The sequence below is a fragment of the Numida meleagris genome, chromosome 6, assembly GCF_002078875.1.
Source record: "Numida meleagris isolate 19003 breed g44 Domestic line chromosome 6, NumMel1.0, whole genome shotgun sequence".
In the NCBI taxonomy this organism is placed as follows: Eukaryota; Metazoa; Chordata; class Aves; order Galliformes; family Numididae; genus Numida; species Numida meleagris.
The window spans coordinates 47,770,060-47,793,140 of record NC_034414.1 but is presented as its reverse complement, the minus strand read 5'-3'; the positions used below and the strand labels follow the sequence as shown (position 1 = coordinate 47,793,140).

At 41.6% G+C, this 23,081-nt stretch overlaps 1 protein-coding gene and 1 long non-coding RNA gene across 2 annotated transcripts in view; both read right to left on the bottom strand.

The window, feature by feature from the left end:
* C6H14orf132 (chromosome 6 C14orf132 homolog) overlaps positions 1-12,080 on the bottom strand; it is a 40,179-nt gene extending 28,099 nt beyond the window's left edge. Inside the window, exon 1 of the mRNA XM_021402621.1 lies at positions 11,461-12,080. Coding sequence (XP_021258296.1) covers positions 11,461-11,487 — 27 coding nt within the window. The 5' untranslated portion in view covers positions 11,488-12,080. The remainder of the gene's footprint in view (positions 1-11,460) is intronic.
* On the bottom strand, positions 14,557-18,224 carry LOC110401700. Its single transcript, XR_002440541.1, has 2 exons — positions 17,926-18,224; positions 14,557-16,284 (listed from the first exon to the last, which is right to left on the bottom strand). It is a non-coding gene; the product is annotated as an uncharacterized LOC110401700 (long non-coding RNA).

The following is a 23,081-nucleotide window of genomic DNA, read 5'->3' as shown; positions in this document are numbered from 1 at the left end:
AAGCACTAGGTTGTAAATTGCACAGGAAGTGCTGTCAGAGCTATTTTCTTGTGCCTTTGTATTTTTCTAATGACCAACTTTCAAAATAAATCACTAATCATGCAACTGCACGAACAAACCAAGTTTGTTTATCCTCATGTCAGTGAGCAAGGAGCTGTAAATAGGTGTGACAGCTGCAGCATCTCCTCTGTTGTCACTGCTCTGCTCCTCCTGTGAGATAGGCGGAGAATGGGATGACTACCAGGGCTGACAGGAGCATAGTATGATCCTGAGGCAAGGAGCTATACATAAGCTGTATTACTCTTAAACATCTGTCAAAATCAGTACTCAGAGATGCTGCTCGTTTCAATAGGGAAGGGATTGCCCCATTCTGCAGCTGGACAGGCCTTTGCTGAAATGGTGCAGGCTGACAAGCCCAGGTTTCCAACCCTAAAATCAACAGCTAGATTCATTTTGAAGGACACAACACCATAGTTAAAACTACAAGAAAATCACAGTTTGAGAGTAAGAAATCCAGTTTCGAAAGGCAGGGCTGCAAGTTTCACCCAAACTCAGAACTCTGGGGATGCTTGCTGGGCCACCTGACTACAGACCTGGCTAAAGAAAGAACTGGTGCTTTTGCCTGCCACTCACGGAGAGTTTAAGCTTCCTCACTGAGAAAGCCACAATTTGTTAATCTGTTTTGATGAAGATTTTTATTTCCTCCATGGTATCATGGCGGAGTCAGTTTCCAATCACGCCTCACCCAAAGTGAGTATCACTTATAGTATAGAGCTCCAGAGATCTCTGGAATGATGCACCCGTACCCTAGATGTTACACGGATGTGGTGGAGTCCAGCTGAATCCAACACTGCATATGTGGAAAACAAATTCCACACCTTGTGTAGCAATTAAAAAAGAAGAAGAAAACAACAACTAATAAAAAAATTAAATCTATTTGTATAGATGAAATGATATTATTGCTTGAACAAAATGAACCCAAGTGTAAAAACATGTAATTAGTTTTCTAATAGCAAATATCATGTGGTGAGACAAACCAGCGTTCACTGATATCTACTTATTCTCTAGAGCTAAATTTAAGCTTTTTAATAATCTAGCTATCATTTCTTAAGCCAACATTTTCAGAAATAATGAACTGGCTCCCATAGGCTGGCCAGCATTCTCTGCATCAATTCAAATCATACCATGCTGCGTGCTCAAGATGAACACCAGAGCTAGGCCAAAACTACCTTTGCTGGCTATCTCCCATTTCCCTTCAGTTCAGCATTCCCTGTGGTGCACAGTGGTACCTGGAGGTTTTGTTGAACAGCAACAGATTGCTGACACTGTAAGTCAGCAGCTTACATCAGCATGTTGCCTTCTGCCTTGCCTATGCCCTCCTCAGCCTTTTCTGTATTGTGCAGATCAGAGGTCATGAGACAAGCATTTCTGAAGCAGGGCTGTTCATTTAATCATCCAAATGCTCATTTTTAATGCACTGTTAAGAATATTATGTACCGTGAGCAAGAGATGCACTATGAAAACCAACCATGCTAAAAATTATAGCTGCTTGGGTAAAGGTTACCTGTGAAAGTACAAAACACGGCTGCAAGAGAAGTCAGGAGTCCTCTCACACTTGATAAGATTACAAGAGAAATGAGTTGCAAAACTACATTGGAGAACAAGTGAGAGCAAGCATAGCAATTCTATTTCTGCTGCTTCCATTTCATGTGTATGAGAGTCATCAGGGAATAAAACATCTGCCACTTTGACAATGACTTGGTTCAGGACCTCCCTGCCTGGCCCATCTGCACAGTGTGCTCAATCAGATGCTTCAGAGACCAACAAAGAAGGAACCATTTCACAGCCTGGATCCTGCTACAGAGCAACACTTGTAGTTTGAACTGCTGGTGAAACTGGAGAGCAAGAAGGAAATGCACAGGCAGTGGAAGCAGGGACAAGTAAACTGTAAAGAGTATAGGGATACTGCTAGATTGTAGGGATGAGGTCGGGAAGGCCAAGGCCCAGCTGGAACTGGACTTGGCAAGAAGTACAAAGAACAAGAAATGCTTCTGTAGGTACATCAACTAGAAAAGGAAAGTCCATGAAGGTGTACCACCCCTTGTGTGCAATACAGGCAGGATGGTAACCACAAACCAGGAGAAGGCTGAGGTACTCAGCAACTTTTTTGCCTCAGTCTTCACTAGTGACTGCGCTCCACAGAACCCTCGAGTGGATGGTTGAGAAAGTGGGAACTGGGGGGAGCGATGCCCCTCCTGCTGTAAGCGAAGATCAGGTTCATGACCACCTGAGGAACCTGAATGCCCATAAGTCTATGGGTCCCAATGAGATGCATCCCAGAGTCCTGAGGGAACTGGCTGACACAGTCACCAAGCCACTCTTGATGATATTTGAAAAATCATGGTGGTCAGGTGCAGTCCCTGGTGAGTGGAACAAAGGCAATGTCAGGCCCATTTTTAAGAAGGGTAGAAAGGATGATCCTTGGAACTACTGATCTGTCAGCCTCACCTCTGCGTCAGCTAAGATCATGGAGCAGATCCTCCCGGAAGCTACATTAAATCATACAAAAGAGAGGGAGGTGATACAAGACAACCAGCAAGGCAACACTGAGAACAAGTCCTTCCTGACCAACCTAGTGGCCTTCTATGATGTCCTCAGTTCCACTTTCACCTTTGATAAGCAATATATTATAAACACACATCTTTTCTATATATATTTACTAGGCTGATCAATCTACAGATCTGCAAGTACCTGCTAACATGGAATACAGGAAAACAGGAGTATGAGGTTTACCCAGAATCACACACTGAACAAACGTTGTTGTTAGGACAACAGATTTTGACTTCTAGAGCTTATTCCTCTACACATGTAGTGGAATTACCTCTGCTCAAATTTAAGCTGCTTCCTCTATAGTTCTGTAGTCAGTGTTTTTTTGATTTTTTTTTTTGGTGTCACTTCAAAGATCTCTAGCAACACGGGATGAAATTGGATATACCCAACACTGTTTAAATGTTCGTTGTATCTCAGAACCACATAAATCTTTATTAAGGCACGATAATATGTACCTGTACATGGGAAATATTTATTCTTTTGCTGATTTTTTTCAAACAGAAATTTAGGCCTTCAAAGGATTTGGACTTGAGCTGGTGCAACTACAGCCAAGATAATTTATAAAAGGTAAGTATAGGGGATAGGAGAGGTGTAGAAAGAAGATACTCAAAAAGGACAGAAGACAATTTGGTTGGAAATTTTTATGCAAGTATACAGAAGAAAAGGTAGGAGAAAATCCAAATCCAAATAAATAAATAAATAAGATTACATGGTATGTCAAGTAGGGGAAGACAGAGAGAAGAGAAAGGAACAACCCAATGTATTTTCAGTGGAGCTCACCTTCAAAGAAAAGCCATTATGATACCTCAAAATGCTTTGACAGTTACTGCACATCGTCAAGGCACTTAATAATATACTTCTTTTAACAGAGGTGTAGTTCAGAGGATTACTCACATACTTCAAGCATACACTTAAATGGCAGCTGAGAGAATTAGTGTGATCTACTGCTTCAAATCCTTGGGGTCAGCTGCACTTTTGGAAATCCTTTAAAATCGTGTATTTTGATATATTTTGTTCCTTCTTTGTTCAGCCGTTATTTTTCCTCTCTCCGCATGCACCCCAACACATACGCAACATCAGCTGAATGGACACGACTGTCCCTTCTGCTTCCATGCAGCAGCTCTGTGGATCTGAGAGCTTTTAATCACTCCCAGCACATCTCAAAGTCTGAGCACAATTTCCAATCTTTTGAAAATGCTTGTTCAGTTGATTTGACAGAAAAGATTAAAAATCACAGTGGAAGTTGGTGGTAGAAGTTTTTTTCTGTTTTAACTATGCACAGCCTATCCCTAGACTGTTCCCTGTCACCTAGCACTTGGAAGGTTTACAAGCAAAATCACAGTAAATAGAACTAGTTGAGGTTAAAAGCGTTTTTTTTTTTAAATTTATTTTAAAAATCACTTCCATACTGGAGATAATCTGTGAAACAAGAAGAATTGGCCTCATACCCAACTCTGTCTCCCAAAGCCTGCTGCAAAGAGGTGTTGTGCTTCTCTGAAGCACTGTAACAACAATGGTTTCTAATTAGCTGCCACTTGGCAGGTTTTGGTTCTGGCAGCTTCCAGGAGCACAGAATCAAGCTCTTAGAATAGAAAGACTAAAGATTCAGCCTAAGAGTACATGTTGCTTCAAACACCCAGTGCTTCAAGAACAACTTGAAAGTGCCGTGTAAGTGTGCAAGCCTGCAAGAGAAAGGGTGGCCAATGACCACAGCTAGGACCAGCTCTGGCTGCCATGTGCACACGGCATGGCTGTGTTTGCAGAGAGCGATCTTGGATCTGGTGTTGCCTTCCTTAATTCTTCCAAAGCTGCAAAGCATTCATTCAGTAAATGTTCACAGTTCTTGGCATCATGGAGTATTCTCCTGTTTGTGTAGGGACAAATATTGCTCACTCCAGTACTAGAGGGCATTGGAGAGTGCAACCTGGACAGCACCATCAGCACTCTCAAAATACATGGCAAGGAGGTCAAACACTTCGTTCTGACCCTTTTTTTACCCTAGTGCTAACAGTTTATATCTGCACTGTCAGCAGCATCTTTGCCAGTGGCTTCCACCACATTGATACTGCTGCTGCTCCACTGTAACAGAGCAACTCCTGACTTATCCCCAGGCACAAGAAGCAGATGAAGCCACTGATGAGTGATGACTGCCTTCAGTTCACACCAATTTTCACTGACCTTCCTTTCACATTTGAGTATCTGCTGGAAAAATATATGCTCTGAATAGCAGAGAACCATCATTATTTCCAAATACACCTTTAAAAAACCATCATCTTTGTGAAGGGTGGAAAAGGTTAATACTCATCCAGTTTAGGTTACTACATACTCATCAAGCCAAGGAGCCTACCAAAGCAACAGACAGGGCTCCAACAGACCTCACTGGCATAGAGAGATAATGCAGTTCATGACAGAAAATACCTTCAAGGAAAGTAAGTCCCAGCAGATAGACGCAGCAAGCTAATGGAGCTGGTCACTGCTGAATTTACTTGGGTTATTGTTAAAATTTTCTGCTTTCCACATCACTGTACTTCATTTGAAGACACTAATCTTTCCTCTGAACAATGATTTAATCGGATGGTGTACCAATGGTCACCAAAGCATCAAGTTGCTCTACTAAATCCCATGCAACCCTTTGACTCATTTGGAGATTTTTGGACTTAGCTTCTGCCTGATATCAGAACAAGATTAAGAACAGTTAAATGGTGAAACTTAATGGCCACCATCCATGCCATTTCCAACAAAATGTAGAACAGAAGCTTCCCCACATTTGCAGCTCATTCACAAATTGGTAAATTCAACTTATGATAGCCAAAAACAAACTTTAAAATACATAAATGTTTTATATTTCCAGTCTAGATTTTTTAGTCTACAGACCCAATACCGTTGTGCTACTCAGTAAGCTCAGCTCCCACCAAGTCTGCCAAGAGCACTGCTGCTCAGTGTATCAGGGTTGCATTCTTTCTGCTAAAGAAATACCAGACACCTAAACAAGCAAGATGTCTGACACAAGCATAGCGCTACTTCAGACTTTATTCCTCTTACCTGCCATCTGTAGCTATTTGCTGTATACAATAGGATTCCAGCTGCTGCTGCCATCAACTATGTTGCTGATGCTGGTTCATCTTTGTAATGCATCTGAATGTGTTCATTTGCAGTCATAATACAAGCCCGCTTTTTGTGTTCAGCACAGATAGAAGCATCTGAGATCTGCACCCTTTGTGAATCATTTAGCCCATATCCACAGAAAACCTTGCTGAGAGCACACAGCTAATAAAGGCTTTGAATGCCTTGACTCTTGGGACAGAACTAAAACAAAAAAAAAAAAACACTTCAGAGAATTAGTCTCACAATTAATCAGCACATGAAACAGATTATTTTCAGTCTCTCCTTAACCCTCCTTATGAAGTATGCACATAGTCTGTACAAATGAAGACATGAGCTGTTTCCCCCTTTCCCTTCCCTGCCATTCTTCCTGCCACATCTCCTACGAGAAACTGGACCTGCTGTTAATCAATGGAAGTACAGTCAAGCAAAAACAGTCTTTCCTGAATTAAACAAAAATGACCAATAAAAGGTTTCCTCTTGCTCTTCAAAGAGTTGTTCCTATGAATTGCAAAGCGTTCTCACCCCTTCAGTGTCAGGCTTTGAGATATGATCTTTTAAGCAAGTGGACATTCCTGCTGACATTACTGGAACAGCATACACATGCTCCGAGTGCAATAAGGGCTTAAGTGTTTTGTTGGATTGGAATCACTGCTTTTAGCATCTCTGACAGCAATTACAGCGTGAAACAGCAGCCTCTCCCAAAGTGCAGTACCCACGCTTGACCAAATGAGTTAGTCCGAATCTCTGCAGAATTTTCAAAAGCTTTGTTGGCACAGAATTTTCTGCTACAGAAGACTTGGAAGTGGAGTGTGCACTGTCACTGCAGTGATAAGAAACGTGCAGGGATTCCTCATTCCCCACTCCTCCCAAAAAAAGATCTCATGCTCGTGCACCAAGCAGCTAGCAGAAAGACTTTTCCAGAAAATGCTTCTCATCTCAACTGATTATGACATCCTGGATGAGGACATTACTGATTTCTGTACATAGAATAACATTTCCAACATCTAGATTACACATCTGGTCACTGTATCTGTGCCATACCACAACAAGGCACTGAAGTTTAACTTTGAGCACCTGAGACACCTTCAGTTAAACTCTGATTTGCTCTTTCAGCTTTCTGATGTCTGATTTCTATTTACCATAAGGTAAGACAATCTGGAGGAATCAATGGGTGCCAAAGGAATTCACCTTTGGAAGAAAGCAGAGCCAGTAGAGTAACAGTCAGTTCCCTACTGTTCTGTACATAAGCAACCACTGAATTGTAAAAGAATGCCCACATCTTCCTGGCTAGCATAATTAATGTTTGATGCTACAGGTCAAAGAGTTTTTGTCTCACAGACTTGATTATAATCTTAGGCCTGCTTTTGACAAGTAGAGGTTGATCAACCTTAAATCATGATTTGCCACGTATACGGTTATTTTTTTTTTTTTTTTAGAGTTTATTTTTCTTTGGCAAGCACAATTTTTAAAGAAAAAAGTAAAATAAAACCAGTGTGTCTGTCTAAGCTTATGGCAGCTGTGTTAAAGCTTCCAAAATCAGCACAGATTCTCAAAGCACAAACACAACCCGAAGGTCTGGTGGTCTCTGCAGTTAGCTTTCACCGAACATAAATGGGCACGCAGGCGCACACACACACAAGCTTTTGCTGAGCAACTAGCCTGGGATCTGTTTTTAAGGCGGTGGAAACAACCTACCAAAACCACAAATCTATGCCCTTTTGGTTTTAATATCTTCAGAATACCTTGCTGAGAGCACACAGCTAATAAAGGCTTTGAATGCCTTGACTCTTGGGACAGAAAATACATTAAGTGAGAAGTGGGAAAACAGATGTGGGATTATCCTGTGCTCTGGTTCCTCTATTCTGGTACAGCAGACTACAGCAAGTCCTAATTGTGCCTCTTCTTGCATCCAGAAATCTCATTAGAAAGGAATTAAGGGTAACAGCAGCTATGTCTCAGATGTCTGGAAATGCAGCAGCTCTGCTCACCCAGGTGATTAGATTTCCCAAAATACCAAGCAAAGCCTCCACACACATACACCAATTTTGCAGCATAGACATGGGCAGTCTGTATCTTTGGGGAAATATGAATAGTAAATCAAACCCATCTTAAACAAATTCAGTTTACTATGGGCATTCCAGTGCTTTCCAGAAGTTACACAGCTCATAACAACATACTTTTAATATAGAGACATGACAGCCTCAGACTTCTCATACAGATAAGGATATAGGCAGCTACAGAGCTTCTTCAAGGTACATCAAGACCCACTGCTCTGTTTTGGGGAAAACAACAGACCTGAACTACTGCCAGGACAACAAAAGAGTCACAGTGACTGCAGCGATCATTAATCAGATCTGAAATACCAGGACAGTGATGCAGAACACAAAACCAAGGAAGTCTAAGTTCTCTTCACTATGTTGTCTTGCTTTCTGTATCAAGTTTGTTCATGTTTCTCAAACTCCTCAAGCAGGTCAGAGCCATGCTTTGTCCACAGTAAAGTCTACAGTAAAAAAGTCCTCAACACCACAGTAGAAATTTAAGATAAAAAACCTCACTTTTATTCACTGAAATTAAACACAGAATTCAATTTACCATATTTCAGATCCTCAGTAGCTTAAGAAGAGCTCTTGAACACATAGGTAAATATGCAAACTGTATGAGTAAGACAAAAACAATTCCACAGAAATGAGCACGTTCCCAAGGCTCTTACTAGCTTTTCTGTTTTGTATGTAAAAGAAAATATCATTTATCTGGCAATTACAGCAATACTTTTACTACATGTACCCAACTATAAAGATATTGCAAGTTGAAGTCTATTTTGCATTCTCAATACAAAACAAAAAACACAGTAGTCATTTAAGGGAAAGCTAAACAAATTTGTGCAGACACAAATCCTGAAAAACAGATAACTGCTATTATGACTGCAGGTGCTGTTCAGCTCGAATTGATTTGTATCATACTGAGGACCATGACATCATTTTTTCCTCTGCAGCTTCCCACTGTGTGCCTCTATTTTTCACATTGAATAGATGTTCCAGCCCTGCTCACAATGTTATTAACCCTGATGCAATTTTCACTATTAGCTTCCCCAGCAGAAATGCTTTAGCCTGTTCTTAAATATGAGATGTGGGAGGGGAACAAGTTGCTACCAAGTATCTGACAGCAAAACCCAGGCCCCTGCTTTGCTGCTGAATATTTCAACAGCAGAAGCAATGTACAGCCACCTCTGAACAACACTGAATGTTCTTAGCCTGGACACAGTACTCAAGTCCTCCAAATCAGGCTTCAATGCTGGAAGCTGAAGGCCCTACCTGTGATAAGAGGCTACTTCTCAGGTTACCTAGACTACAAGAGTGCTCTGAAATCACTGAAACGAGCCACACATGCACAGTCACACAGCTCAGCAGCAGCTGAACATCTTTGATGGTATTTTTGAGACACACAGGTTTACTTTAATTAAAATGTGGATTTAAAATGAAAAAAATCCTAACTAATAGGCTTTCCCTATTAGCGCGAGTGACCTAACAGAAATCAATTAGAACACCTGCAGAGCAGGGGGATACTGAAGCCTCCACAGCCCAGTGCTGCTGAGCACACAGATGTGAAAGGACTTGTTTTAACAAGGGATTCAATTGTCAGAGTCAAAAGCTGTTCTTCATTACACACTAATAAATGCTGTACAGCTGAGCTGTTCAGACACCAGTGCCTGAGCTGGGCAGCCCAACCTTTGTGCTTTACCCACAGTGCACACATTTGTTAGCATTACCGCTCTGACAATCTCCAATCTTCCACAACAATTTTTATCAGCAAAATATTATCCTTTCCATGGCATCTAATATATCATTCAGAGGGCATTACACTGATCTTCCTGCTAGCACAAGAAATGGTTTTGGGGCTTCCAAGGCACAAAAGCAACTTACAGGAACATAGCCTGAAGTATCCTGTAATTCACTTGGGAAGTAACCAGTGTTTTCTTGCCACTAAGGATCTCAGCTTAGGTACTGCCTATTTTGGCATGAAGTATTAACGTGACATTCACCAGATAAAAGGCAAGCCCTGCTGAACACCACAGGGACACTAATGAGTGACAACAGAGCAGTTTTAGTAGCGGTCAGCCTTCTCCTCTGCTCTCACGCATCCTTCACTAAAAGTCATCTCAGCGGACCATGTCACCAGAAAGGCCACAAAAACAATTCCAGAAAAAAGGAAAAGATACAGCAGAGAAAAGAAAGTAGAAGAAAAGTGGTACATCACATTAGGAAGTGATGCTGGGGGTTAAGTGCCACTGTGATGACAAATGGGGAGCACCACTTGAGTCAGAAAGAGGTGTAAAAGGCCTATCAGAGGGGAACTGCACATGGGTAAGCACAGCATTCACAGCATACAGCAACATAAAAACTGGGTGCATTTCCCTCAGTAGGAGTACAAGAAACCCTCTCCTATAATTCTAGAACAGTTAGTAACACAAAATCCCCTCAGGGTATGCCCCTTGACATCAGCCCAGGTGCCTGATGGGAGAGCCCACAGGTGCCCGGTCTGCACAAGCAGTCCCCAGAGTCACCAACAGTAACTGTGAAAGGATTATTCTTTGCCATTTGTTGACCAAACAATAACCAACCAGCCCCACAGGATCAGGAAGACATGGACACAATTTGATGTAAACTGTTGCAGTAGCAGCCTCAGTAAGTGTAAGATGTGTTTATACTGGGAACTTTACTGTGAGGATGAAGCACGGCCCTGTGGCTCTCGCAATATACAGAATTGGGGTAAAAGATGCATAGAGCATGACAACAAGAGTAAGGCAGAGGCTCCAAAGGGTGGTACCAGTCCCAGCTTTGACATAGAACACTCCCATCATCAGAACAAGCTGCTGCTGTACTTCACCTCCACTTACAGAATAGGGACACAGAGCCTTAGGGAACTGAAGGCAGACACAAGGAGCTCACCTAGCAGCAGTACCAAGAAGCCTGGAGGGCCACATTTGGTTAGCCCTGAAGACATCAGGCAGCTGGACTTGATGATAGTTAAAGGTCTCTTCCAATAGAACTACTCTGTTCTTGATATAAGAAATCATTCTGGTAAAACGCAAAATGGATGCTCAGTATGCATGACTTTTTCTGTACTGTTTGTCTGTATAAAAATGTAATTCATTTGGATTCATGAGACGCTTTTTGTCTTTAGGGGCCCTACAGACCTAAGGTGCTTCTCTGTACATTGACCACCAATACACTGGACATCAATATTCACAACCATCCCTTGAGCTGAAGCCCAAACTTAGCTGTGACTTGAAACAACTTGGCCACGCAAACAGGAGCATCCCTGCATACGCCAGGCCTGATTCCGTGTGCAAAGATAACTCGTACAAACATAGATGCGTGCACAAACGTGGAAGCGAGGAAAAGAACCGAAAAATCACATCTCCGCTTTCTATTTATAGCCCGCAGCAGGAGGCAGGGACGACGCTGCGTTCGCCTCCCTCCCCAGCGTGACGGCAGCGGAGCGGCACGGGGGATGCGCTCCAGGGCCGGGCGGGGAGCGGTCCCACCGCTGGGCGCTAACACCTGCTGCGCCCGGCAACTTCAGCGCCTCCTCACCTCCATTCCCCCCTCCCTTCTTCTTTATTTTTTTCTTTCCGCTACCACTTTCCCCCTCCCCGACGCGGCACAGCGACTCATCCCTCGCCTCCCTGCGCTCCCGCTACGCGGACATCCCTGGCAACGGGAGCAGAAGTGGGGCTGCGCCTACCTGCGCGGCCATGAAGGAGAGGTCCATGCTGCTGCCGCTGGAGCTGCTGCTCGAGCTGTCGGAGGTGCTGAGGCTGCCGCCGCTGCTGCCGGGGGCGGGCGGGGCGCGGGGGTGCGGCGCGGACACCGCCTCCCCCAGCAGCGGCGGGCGCGGCCGCGGGACCGGCACCGGGACCAGTTCCAGCTCCGGCGGTTCCCGGTTCCGCACGGTGCGGCTCAGCACGCTGCTCCGGCTCGAAGAGGCGGCCCGGCCCCGCGTGGGCTGGGCTGTCCCGCCCCCACTGGGGGGTGGGCGGCTGCGGGCAGCGCCCTCGTGGGATACCGCTGTTCTCAGGTCGGAGCGAGTGAGGAACGCCCCAGTTCAGTCGCGTCTTTTTCCTTCCTCAGAGCTGGGGCTTACGTGGAATTGCCCCGCAGCTCCTTCTCCCGAGTGGGTGCCGAGATAGGGAGGCCGGGCAGAACGGGTCGAAGGCAACAGCCGGTGCTGGGCAATGCCGGGGAAATGCGCTGGGGAGCAGGTGCAGCGCGGTTCTCGCCTCATCTGCAGATCCTTTGCATGATGCAAACCCCATGAGACACGCTATCTGACTGCTACACCCTTGCTTTTCTTGCCTAGCTAGCAAATCCATCTTTTTCGTTTTTTAAATTTTATTTTTTGTAATACTCAGCCATGCACCTTCTAGCACCACCGCTGAAAAGAACTTACGACGCTTCATAACGTGTTTTTATGACTCAGCTTCTACAACATCATCTGTAGCTTCTCTCCTCCTTGGTCCCAAAATTTACCATTCAACAACTCATCACAAATAGGTTTTGTGCCTTTTGTTACGTTGTCTCTTATACTTCACAGGTACTGCCATTTTGAGTGAAAATTCAGTGAACTTGTATATTGGGTGGCATTGAAAGCGCTTAGACACCAACTAGAAAAGTAGGATAATAAAAATGGAAATTGTTACGTGCTGAATATTTTTGTTCTGAGATTTTTTATGTCTTTCTGCCTTGTGCCAGTTTCATCTCTAAGACTAAACAACTTTGTGATATCTTTACTACTTCAGCTTAATGCAGAGGCCTGAGGGGAATATGAGTGTAATGCCAACAGAGGAACTAATTGGAAACTCAGCTGTGCTGTGGGGTTTTAAAATGTAGAAGAATAAAATAGCACATACATTCATACTGTGAGCTGTGTGCTCTTGGGTCAGTATAATGTTGTGATCTTGCAGCAGGTGGTGGTGAAAAGAAGCTCAGCTACTTTACATCAATGCTTTACTTGACTGAGTACTAGAGCACCTGCCAAAAACGCTTTTATGTCAAGAGGCCCATTAACTCTAACAAGTAAAATCCAAAAGAGACTGTGCCATTTTATGAATTTTTAAACTCTGTTCTGTAAATAATGAAATTGTCTGTTTGTGGATTCTCTCCAAAATTTTGAAAGAATATTGGTATGTGCGTCAGAAGCCATAAAGTAAATTCAAAGCAATTTTTAGTCCTTATCATCCAGATAAATTTTACATGCAGTGCATGGACATCTCTGCATGGTGAATGTAGCTGAGGCTGCCTGCATTTGCAGCACTAGCTGTAGTATCATTTTGTTAGAAAAACAAAATAATTGAGGCTTTGAAGTTCCAACGACTTCTACATTTGGTTAATTTTGTGGAGAATAAGACAGATAGAGCTGAGAAGGAGCTCATTCTAGTCCATGTACTTGCTTGAAATACAGCCAGTTACATCTGTGGCCCTCCAAACAGAGGCTTTATCTTTACCCAATCTCTTATTGAAGGCATCCGTGAATAACATTTCATTCTCTGTCAGACAATACATAGCCTTACTCCATTGGCTGTTTCCTAAGGCTGTGTCCACCAGTGACAAGGAAAAGAGGGCATTTTCTTCGGGACAACTGCTTGCCTTCTGAGAACTATTGATGGGCACTGTATTTGTCTTTGTCTGATCTTATTATATCTCATCCATGCCCTGAAAACACTTAATGAGGATTGCTAGTGGCAACCAGGTTGTTCAGTCAGATTTTCAGGCATTTCACTGTGATGTTCAGCCGGTTGAGCCAACTGAGTTGTCCCCAAGAGGTTCCTGGCTAAGGTGCTACTTCTTTCATGCAGATAGCAGCACAAGATTCTTGCTCCTAGCTGGCCTTTTAGTGGGTGATGGCTCATCACTTTGGATTTCTTGGCATCAGTTTTTCAATAATTTTGCCTTTCCATCGAGAAAGTGACCAACACTGTCAGTAGTCTATTAATATACTTCTGCACATTTTTCTTTTTACTCTTGGTATTTCAAATATTGATTTCCTCATCCATGTCTCATGTAGTTGCTTAATTCAGGAGTACGTTACAGAGAGATTAGTGCGGGAAAATAAATGTGAATTTTTCATGTTTTGATTTTTTATTTCCATGCTGACTTTTGCGGAAATAAAAATCTGTTAAAAATGGAGTTAGCAAAATCACGGTTCAATACAGAGGAGAGGAAACAGCTAATTTCAGTTCCTATTACACAAGCTTATGTAGTAATATGGAAAATCACTGGCTGTTGTGGAAACATAGAAATTCCTACTAGGTTAGAGAAAGAGGCGTTTACTGCATACAGCAACACTGGAAAGTGGTACCCATCATCGTGTCTTTATGCTATACTTTTATTGATAATATAGATAGAAGGTGATGATATCTGTTAAGCACTCTGAGACTTTGGTTAAAGTGACAGACAGTAGAGGAAAAGTCATGCCAAGGCTTACTGCATACACCAGCTGATCTGCCATGTAATCTAACCATGAGCATCCATATAGTTCAGTGCTGGATTCCTCTAGCTGCCACTAAATGGCCCTTCTATTCTTGATCTCAGATGGGAATTTGGCTAATTTATCTTGAGGGATAGCGGCAGTCAAAACCAGTCTTGTAGGGAAATTGTCCCTTTACCCTATTTAAACTATTCATTTACTTCTTGTATTTCTTAGCTTTGAAAAAAAAAAAAAGAAAATTAATCTTCAGTTCTCACTACTGATTACTATTAAGATTATTGCCTTTTTTTTCCCTAGAACAGCACAGTTCTGTACTAATTAAGATGGAAATAATTTATAAAGCAAAGCAAATTATTTGTTTCAAGCCTTTATTATGTTACTACAAAATACAAGTTTTGCTTTTCCTTCTTCCTCCAAAATACATTTTGGATGGAAATTGCTTTACAATAGGTCTGTAAGTTCTTCTACAAAGCAAGTATTTTAGACCATCTCTCATCTAGTAGTGCTGATGGAGAATTTAAATTGAGATCTAGCAGCTGTGTTGTCAACCTTTTGTTACAGCTTTCCCATCAAAACTATCTAGACCACTTAAGTAGATTATGTCATGATTTGCTGTTGTTGTGGACAAACACAGTAGCTGACAGCTAAAACTGCCAAAACAGTTGTATCTTAAAAACAAGCTAAGGTTGCCCAAGATGCTCTTTAATTAGCTTTAAAGCTGTTTACTAAAAAGACCACATTTTTCATTACAGCAGAACATGACTCCATTAGAGAATAGTTTGGTTTTTCAGTTTTCCTGGGGCATAGTAGGAAATCCTCTGTTGCTTTGAATGTGTGCATAAGCTCTGCCTTTGCTTCACAAGACTTAACAAAACATGACAACTGAATCTTGCTGCTGAAGAGGATTTTAAATGGGCTTGTATCTGTACAGCCCTATTTACCATATGTTGTATTTAGCTACCTAAGACAATACTATACCAATTTTTAGGTTTGCATTATTTACATCTTACATTTATATGGGGAGGATTAACTTCCACTTTGGGAAGGAGTATTATGTTGCTTTCTTGGTGCATTTTCAATGTATGTAAATGCTATTTGAATTGAACTCCAATATTAACCTACCACTGCCTTATTACAGCAGGTTACAGTCACACAAGGCAATTAATTCCCTTAATGAAGAATCAGCCAGTGACATGGTATCCTATCTGGAGACAGAGCACATTATCTCTGATGGACCTCAGCTGTTCAAGGTAACAAAAAGGAGGCCAAGGATGCTGAATTTTTCATACATGGTCTGCTTGAAATCCCTTCAGAACTATTTGACTTCTTTCTTTCTGTTCATTCAGAAATCAAATGATTAATCAGAAAGTATGTTAATTTTTCTAACAGAATTTTGTCCTTCAACAACCACCACCAGCAGCCTCCCTGCAACTTAATACCATGCAGTCCTTGTCTTTCAAGCTGCTATTTTCCCTGAGTGGAATCCAAACACCTGAATTTGCTTCCCAGGTCCATGGAGCACTGCTGGAAGACATACTCTTCAGAATGTCAAGCTGGGCATGGATCTGGTTAGAACTGGCTGTTAATAAAGAGTAAGCACAGATTATTTGCTTAAAGAAACATTCCTTTCTAAAACACAAGGGCATGAGTCCATGTTGCAGATCCTCTGTTTCCAGATCCAATTGCCTCTCCCTAGAGAGGATAGGCACAACCTTTCTTTCATGAAGATAATGGGTGAGTACTGGTCCATTTTATAATCTGTTGGAAGAGGTTCACTATTTAAAATAATCAGATAGAGGATAAGGCCAGGAGAGGGAAACTGTCTATGAAGTGACCTTACCAAGACCAATATGGACCAAACAGGCCCTGTTGCTTAGAGGAATGCATAGAGAATAGTCTGTGAGTGGGGAGAAGACCTATTCTTCAAACCACGCTGAAGGCAGATGTCTCTGCAGAAGGATGTGTAAATCAATGAGTGAGGAAGAAAGAACTTAGAGGAATCTTCTCATAGCTCAATGTTTAAGGCAGTCCTGTATGAGAGGAGCAGACAGAGTCCCAGATCCTACTGGCAAGAGATCTGACCTGAAAAATAAAATAAAAACATATTTATTTTTAATATATATATATTTTTAAGGCTGAAGCAACCCCTGTAATCTCTCAAAGTATCTCAGTAGTCGTATTGGGCAATGTTGCCTCTCCTCTTGTATTTGGTGTGGGATATGTCCCTTTTTATTCATCTGAACTTCCACTTCAGCTGTTATATACTAAAGGCCTCACTCATACGTAACTGTTCGATGAAATGAAGTAGAACCAAATAATTTAATGGAAAATTAAGTTTGTAACTTTCTGTGTGAGTCCTGAATCCCAACAGTTGCCCGTACAAGAATAATAACAGTCAGCTGTTACTCTCAAATTACTTGTAGGAACAATATTCCTCCCAAAAGAGTTTTAGATTTAAAACTCCCCTGAAAACAGTATCATTAACAGAGATATGAGCTGTAATAGTGCTGAAATTCTCAACATTTCAAGCTTTTATCTTCATGTAAAATTTAGCTCTAATGGGCAAGAATACTCCTAAAATCCAGGAGAGTTCCTCTTGCACTGCTGGTGTTGCAACATTACAAGCTAACAGTCCACATCACGATGATACAGGGGAGCAATGCAGAGGAAACTGAATGTAGAGAGAGAAACAGAAAATAAAGCCTTTAACTATGCTATAGCTCCTGGTCTCCTCAGTGGGACAGGCAGGCTCTCAGCCCTGCAGGAGTCAGCACTCCCAAGGAATCCCTGCTAGACCCTTGGCTGCTGTAAGTCTTAAAGGAATTGACATTTATTTGGTCTCATTTGTATGATCTGAAAATGCAACTGAAGCAGCTAAGGCTGAGAAATCCTACTGCTCATACTAGCTATCTTTATCTGCCTGTACTCTCCCCTGAGTCCCATGTGTGACTCTTCCCATAATAAGGACGGGGCAGCATTGCTGGCACCAGGCACTCCCAATCTCAAAAGAAACAGAGAGAAGAACTGGAAAGGAAGAACTGGGAAAGCAGTTAGTAGGGTAGGTTACCTAGCCTCAGTGGAAATACACATATTTCTCAGGGATCAAATCTCTCTCACAGCCCTGGGTCTGACAATTTATTCTACTAATGGGTAGGTTAGAACACAGGAGAGATAATGTAGCCTCTCTTCCTAATTACAGTATTTTGCTGCAGAATCATTTTTCTTAGAGATTTTCTGTTCAGGTAATGGCTGAAAATTAGTTTATTTCATGTTACAGAACAGAGTCGTTTGTTATGGATCTGGCAGTAGTTTAACAGGAAGGCAAAACCAGTAAATGATGCATACTTGTGCATTATTAAAAGCTCATGAAGAGAATTATTGCAACGTAAGTTCTGTTCTGAGCATGAAAAGTAAGCATGCATTTAAGAACCATAATCACCTTCTTGGAAAACCTACTGACTGCAAATTTGTTGACATAATACCAGGATACTGATTAAAAGTGTTGGAAAGGGAGCATATGGCCTTGAGAACAAGAATTTCATGGTTGTAGCGAGAGTTCTCTAGGGAATAGTTTGCAAAAGAGATGCTCCTGTGAACCTGTTAACCTATTAACTTTCATTTTAGATGATAATTCAAGATCCAAAAGAAGACAGAGGAGCACAAAACCTTGTGTGATTATCTACATCAGTTCTCTGCCTTGAATGAGGACCAGCTGTTATTTACCAGCTTGTCTCCTTTTTAAAGATGACCAGGTCCAAGTATATCTCCCATAAGAGCTGTGCTGCCACTACTGGCACACTATCCTCCCTGGAAAACAGAAAAGACAAACAGGTAATTTCAATCATAAATTTCATAGCTGCAGTTAATGTTATAATTTCTCCAAGTAGAATCATGGAATCTTTAAGGTTGGAACAGACCACTAAGACCATGTAGTCCCACCATCAACCCATACCCAATATGCCCATTAACTTATGTCCCTCAGTGCCACATCTACACTATTCTTGAACACTTCCAGGGATGGTGACTCCACCACCTCCTTGGGCAATCTGTTTGAATGACTCACCACTCTTTCTGAGCACAAATTTTTCCTAACATCCAACCTGAACCTCCCATGGTGCAACTTGAGGCCATCACCTCTCGTCCTATGATTTTCACCTAGGAGAAGAGGCTGACCTCACTTCGTCACAACCTCCTCTCAGGCAGTTGCAGATAGTGGTAAGATATATAACAAAACTGAAGAAGGCAATCAGAATAAGTTTAAACATAGAAACAGAAGTTAGGATCAGCTTTCTAGCTGCCCACCAAGGCAATACTGACATGTTAAGCAGAGAAGATGTGGGATTCGCCTTTTGAAAGGCTTTTATTGGTGGGTTAGACAAGCATCTTTTGAGGTGGTCTATATAAATTTATCCACATTTCAAAGGCTTAGTGTGCAAGTCCCTGTGCAGCCATGCTTATCCTGTTAGCTGGTGCATTAGTCTCTCCCATGGTGGGGTGGAATTCAGCCTCTGTCACTGGATCAGGAAAAAAAAACAATAAACAACAACCAAAACAACAACCACAAAATTTGATGGATTCTGAGTGGGAAACATTAGCTGGCAATAAGCCCTGCTTAATATGATATTTTTTTTTCTCTTGCTCTTACTTGAGGCATACTGTCTCTACTTCCCTTCCTTGGGGAATTGCTGGAGCCAGTGCCAAGGCAGATTCATGGCAGGACTGCCAATGATTGCCACAGAGTCAGGAATCCAAAGTGAGCAGCTGAGAGCTACACTCTGCCTTCTGACAGCTTTGTCTTGGGAAGGCTTGTAGAGAGAAAAAAGCTACTCATTCATCTCTTACAGAGCAATCCCGTTGTATCCCTTTCCTTGAAAGAACACACTCATGAAATACTCAAATTGAATTTCGCTGTTTCTGTCACCTGGTAGTTTTCTAATACAGTACCAGCTAGTCCCTGATATTCAGAACTGAGCTGAATTTGGGTGATCAGCAGCCATTTAGTTTCGCTTACTAGTGGGGCAAAGCAAATGAAGATGTCTTCCTAAGTAATGTACCGTGTGTTTAATGTGACAGCGCCTGAGAAATCAAATTTCTCTCTTTAAAATACGCAAGGAGCTTTTAAATGCAGGAGAGAACATAACTAAGTGTGGATATTACCATGGTGCACTACTGCCATGCTCCTACTGAAATGTTCATAGTGCATTCCAGACATTCTGGCATCATCTGCATTATCTACAATCAAAGGGTATCACAAGAAGATCTTGCTTTTGATTTATGTATGCATATTGCTGAAGTAAAGCTGATAAAGAAACTTCAGAAGGATTGTAAATTATTTAGAGATTCTGTGACTTTTAAATTAGAAAATAAGGAAGTTTCACTTCGCCAAACATGGAATGACAAAAAAAAGCTACTTCAAAGGATCAGCTTATTTAGTTAGTATAATATTAATGAGGATAAAAAATAGACGGGAAAAGAAGACACCTGGAGGGCCAAATTCATTCCTAATATATTTCATAAGATATATCTGATTTACTGTCCTTCCTGATACTATGAGGTGTTACTTACATTTCTGTGAATTCTGCATTTTTTTTTCTTCTCCTTATCTCAAAACATTCCACACGCACACACAAAAATTATATCAGAAAGAAGTCTTCTGACTGCCACTGCCTTCTACCTCAGAAATAACCACAGAAAGCAAAATAACAACCTGGTGTCTCCATGCAGAGGCTTCCCTGGACCAGACCTAAGGTGCTGCACAGGAGCAAGAGATAGGGAAAGCTCTGCCACTGTAATGTTGGAAGGGGTGTCATGGTCCCAGCATTGTAAGGGTTTTAGAAACAGAAATGTTAGACACGTTTTTCCTTGTTTTAAAATGAAAATAAAGAAAAACTGCCTTTCTTGTGTGCAAAATGTGACAAATGCCTCATTTACTGAAAATCCTATTAGTATTCCTGACACAACAGTACCTCCCACTGCATTTTATGAGTGAGACACTTCAGTACTATTACTTCTAAATAATACAAAGTAACCTGCTCACAAAGCAGAGATCACATTTTCCTCCCTTCCACCTGCCAGTGCTTATGTCCAGCTTCATTTATTTTAATTATAAGACTGAAAGCATTAAAGGGAAATGCAAGCGAGCTGCAGGATCCTATAGTGGAATCCACAACAGATGCTTCTAGAGTGGGTGTGAGTAAACAAGATTTTCTCTTCCTTGTTGATGAGGAAAGCTACTAATATGATAAGTAAGGATTACACTTATTTTTGATGAATAGGAAAGTTTGTTGATGGTTTCCCCTTTCTCTATTCTCCTGGATGTAAAGAAATTAATGCTAAATGGCTAGAAACACTGATAATGTATTTCTGCAGCAGAGCAACAAGAATCCTCCTTAGAACAGGATGGAGTAGACAGGTGAATGTGAAAAAGCCAAATAATTCTAAAGGCATTGATCAAAACAAATGGACCAAAGTGGCACTTCTCTGGCTGCTGCCAGCTGCAGAACACAAGTGGAGGCAATATTTGCTTCCGGAGGAGTTGTTCTGCATCCCATCTTTATGAGGAGATGCTGCTGTTCATTCTACCTGGTGAGTGAAAAAAAGATGTCAGGAGCACCATAAATACATCGGCTATATACTGATATGTGGTTTTGGGGGACAGCAAACAACAGCAAATATTCTGAGCCTGAGCTGTGCCACTTCTACAATTTCAAAGACATAGTGAGCTACAGCATAGATATTATTAGATGGAGAACGATGTCTCCTACAGGGGCAAACCCCTATCTGGTGGCATATCTCAGAGTTTTCTGCTTTATAAAAGATTTTATCTTTTTTTTTTCTTGCAGTGTTTTTCTTTAATATAATAATATGCTAGATTTAACATGAACAATTAGATTTTGACTGGTGTCACAAGAAGTGTCCTGGCTCATTACAAGTATCTTATGAATCTAAAATATTGCAAGAGTGTCACATTCTATAATTGTCATTCAGAGACATAATTATGGCCTAGCCTATAGTTTCTTATTTTTCTAGTCTATGCCTATCTTAGTAATTATGGCAATAGTTCATGCTGTTTAATATCTTAAAATGCATTTTCTGCTCTGTCTGCTGCATTATTAGTTTTTTGCTCATGGTAGAGATTTTCTGTTTTCTCAAGGCTTAGGTAACTAAGGATGTTTACTCCTGTCCAGAACTCCCTATGATATTATCTCTTACCATTTACTTTATATAATCACAGAATCCTTAGCATTGGAAGGGACCTTTAAAGGTCATCTAGCCCAATTCCCCTGCAATGAACAGGGACATCCACATCTAGATCAGGTTGCCCAGGGCCTGATCCAGCCTTGCTTTGAAAGTTTCCAGGGATGGGACATCCACCACATCTCTGGGCAACCTGTTCCAGTGCCTCACCACCCTCACTGTAAAAGACTTTCTCCTTGTATCTGACCTAAATCTACGCACTTTAAGCTTGAAACCATTTTCCCTTGTCCTATCACCACAGACCTGCTAAAGAGTCTGTCCCATTCTTTCCTGTAGCTCCCCTTTAGATACTGAAAGGCCGCTCTCAGGTCAGCTCGCAGCCTTCTCTTCTCCAGAACAGCCCCAGCTCTCTCAGCCTGTCCTCGTAGGAGAGGTGTTCCATCCCTTGGATCATTCCTGTGGCCCTTTCCTGGACACACTTCAATAGATCCATGTCTCTCCTGTATTGAGAATTCCACATCTGGATGTAGTACTCCATGTGAGGCTTCACCAGCGCAAAACCCGGGCTCTGGTGCTCTCTCTTCTTCATATCCTTGCCTGTTTACAGGAAGGTCATATGGCCATCTGCTCAGAACTTTTAAACACATATGGAATTACTATTACATCATAACAAAGTAACAGCTCCTAAGATACATACGCACATAAATGATGATCTGGATCTTGGATTAGTTCCATGCTACTTGTTAAGAATTCATTCATCACAGAGTAGCATATAAAATGAACTCTTTGACCACTGATAAATGCCCTTTCCCTGCTTGTACATTTGCAGGAAATTTCTATCTGTCAAGGAAAAGAAAAAAAGAGCACTGTGGTGACAAACATATTAAAATCTTATATAGTTATACTCTGAAAGTAAAGATACATGTTTTAAATTTTCTATCCCAGTAATTTCTGTGTACAATTTTGCTGCTAAAAAACATGATCCCATGCTGGAAACCAAGTTAGACTCTTCCTACTGCACATCCTGTTATCAGGAGTATGTACTCACCAATAATTAAGAAGTGCAGTGATAAATCCAGCCTAGACAAACGTCTATGAAAATGAAGCTGTCTCTCTAGTTGCAGCAGGAATAAAGCAGAACAGTCACAACTGCTAACATTAATCACTGTTAAAGCAATGGAATTTGATATACACACAGAAAATGAATTTACTGAGCAAGGAGTCAACAGCAGAGAATGTGGTCAGATGTCTTCTGACCACACTCACTCTTCAGAGCTCTGTGTTTAAAGTGGTACTCCTTCTAACTTTGATTATGCCAAGGGCATTCCAGGTTGTTCAGTTTTCTAGGTGAAGGAGAGGCTCTGTCTTAGAATTATATAGCTCAGAGCTAAAATGAAGCTTGCAGCAGAGAAAAGAAACAAGGAAAATCCTAAAGACCTGATAGATTGAGCGCTAGCCTGTAGGATGTATTCCTTCACCAATCTGTTTGGTCTGATTTCCCATGGTTTTGAAAATCCGTGGGTAGCTCAGTCTGCCTCTTAGTCTGTTAGTCATATAATTAAAAAGAATAATTGAAGACATACAGCACCCTTTGCTTTGAGATGCAAAACACTCACAGATATCACTAATTAGTTCTTCACCCTTCAGAGAAAGAAGAAATCATTCCTAGCTTGTTTTTGTGC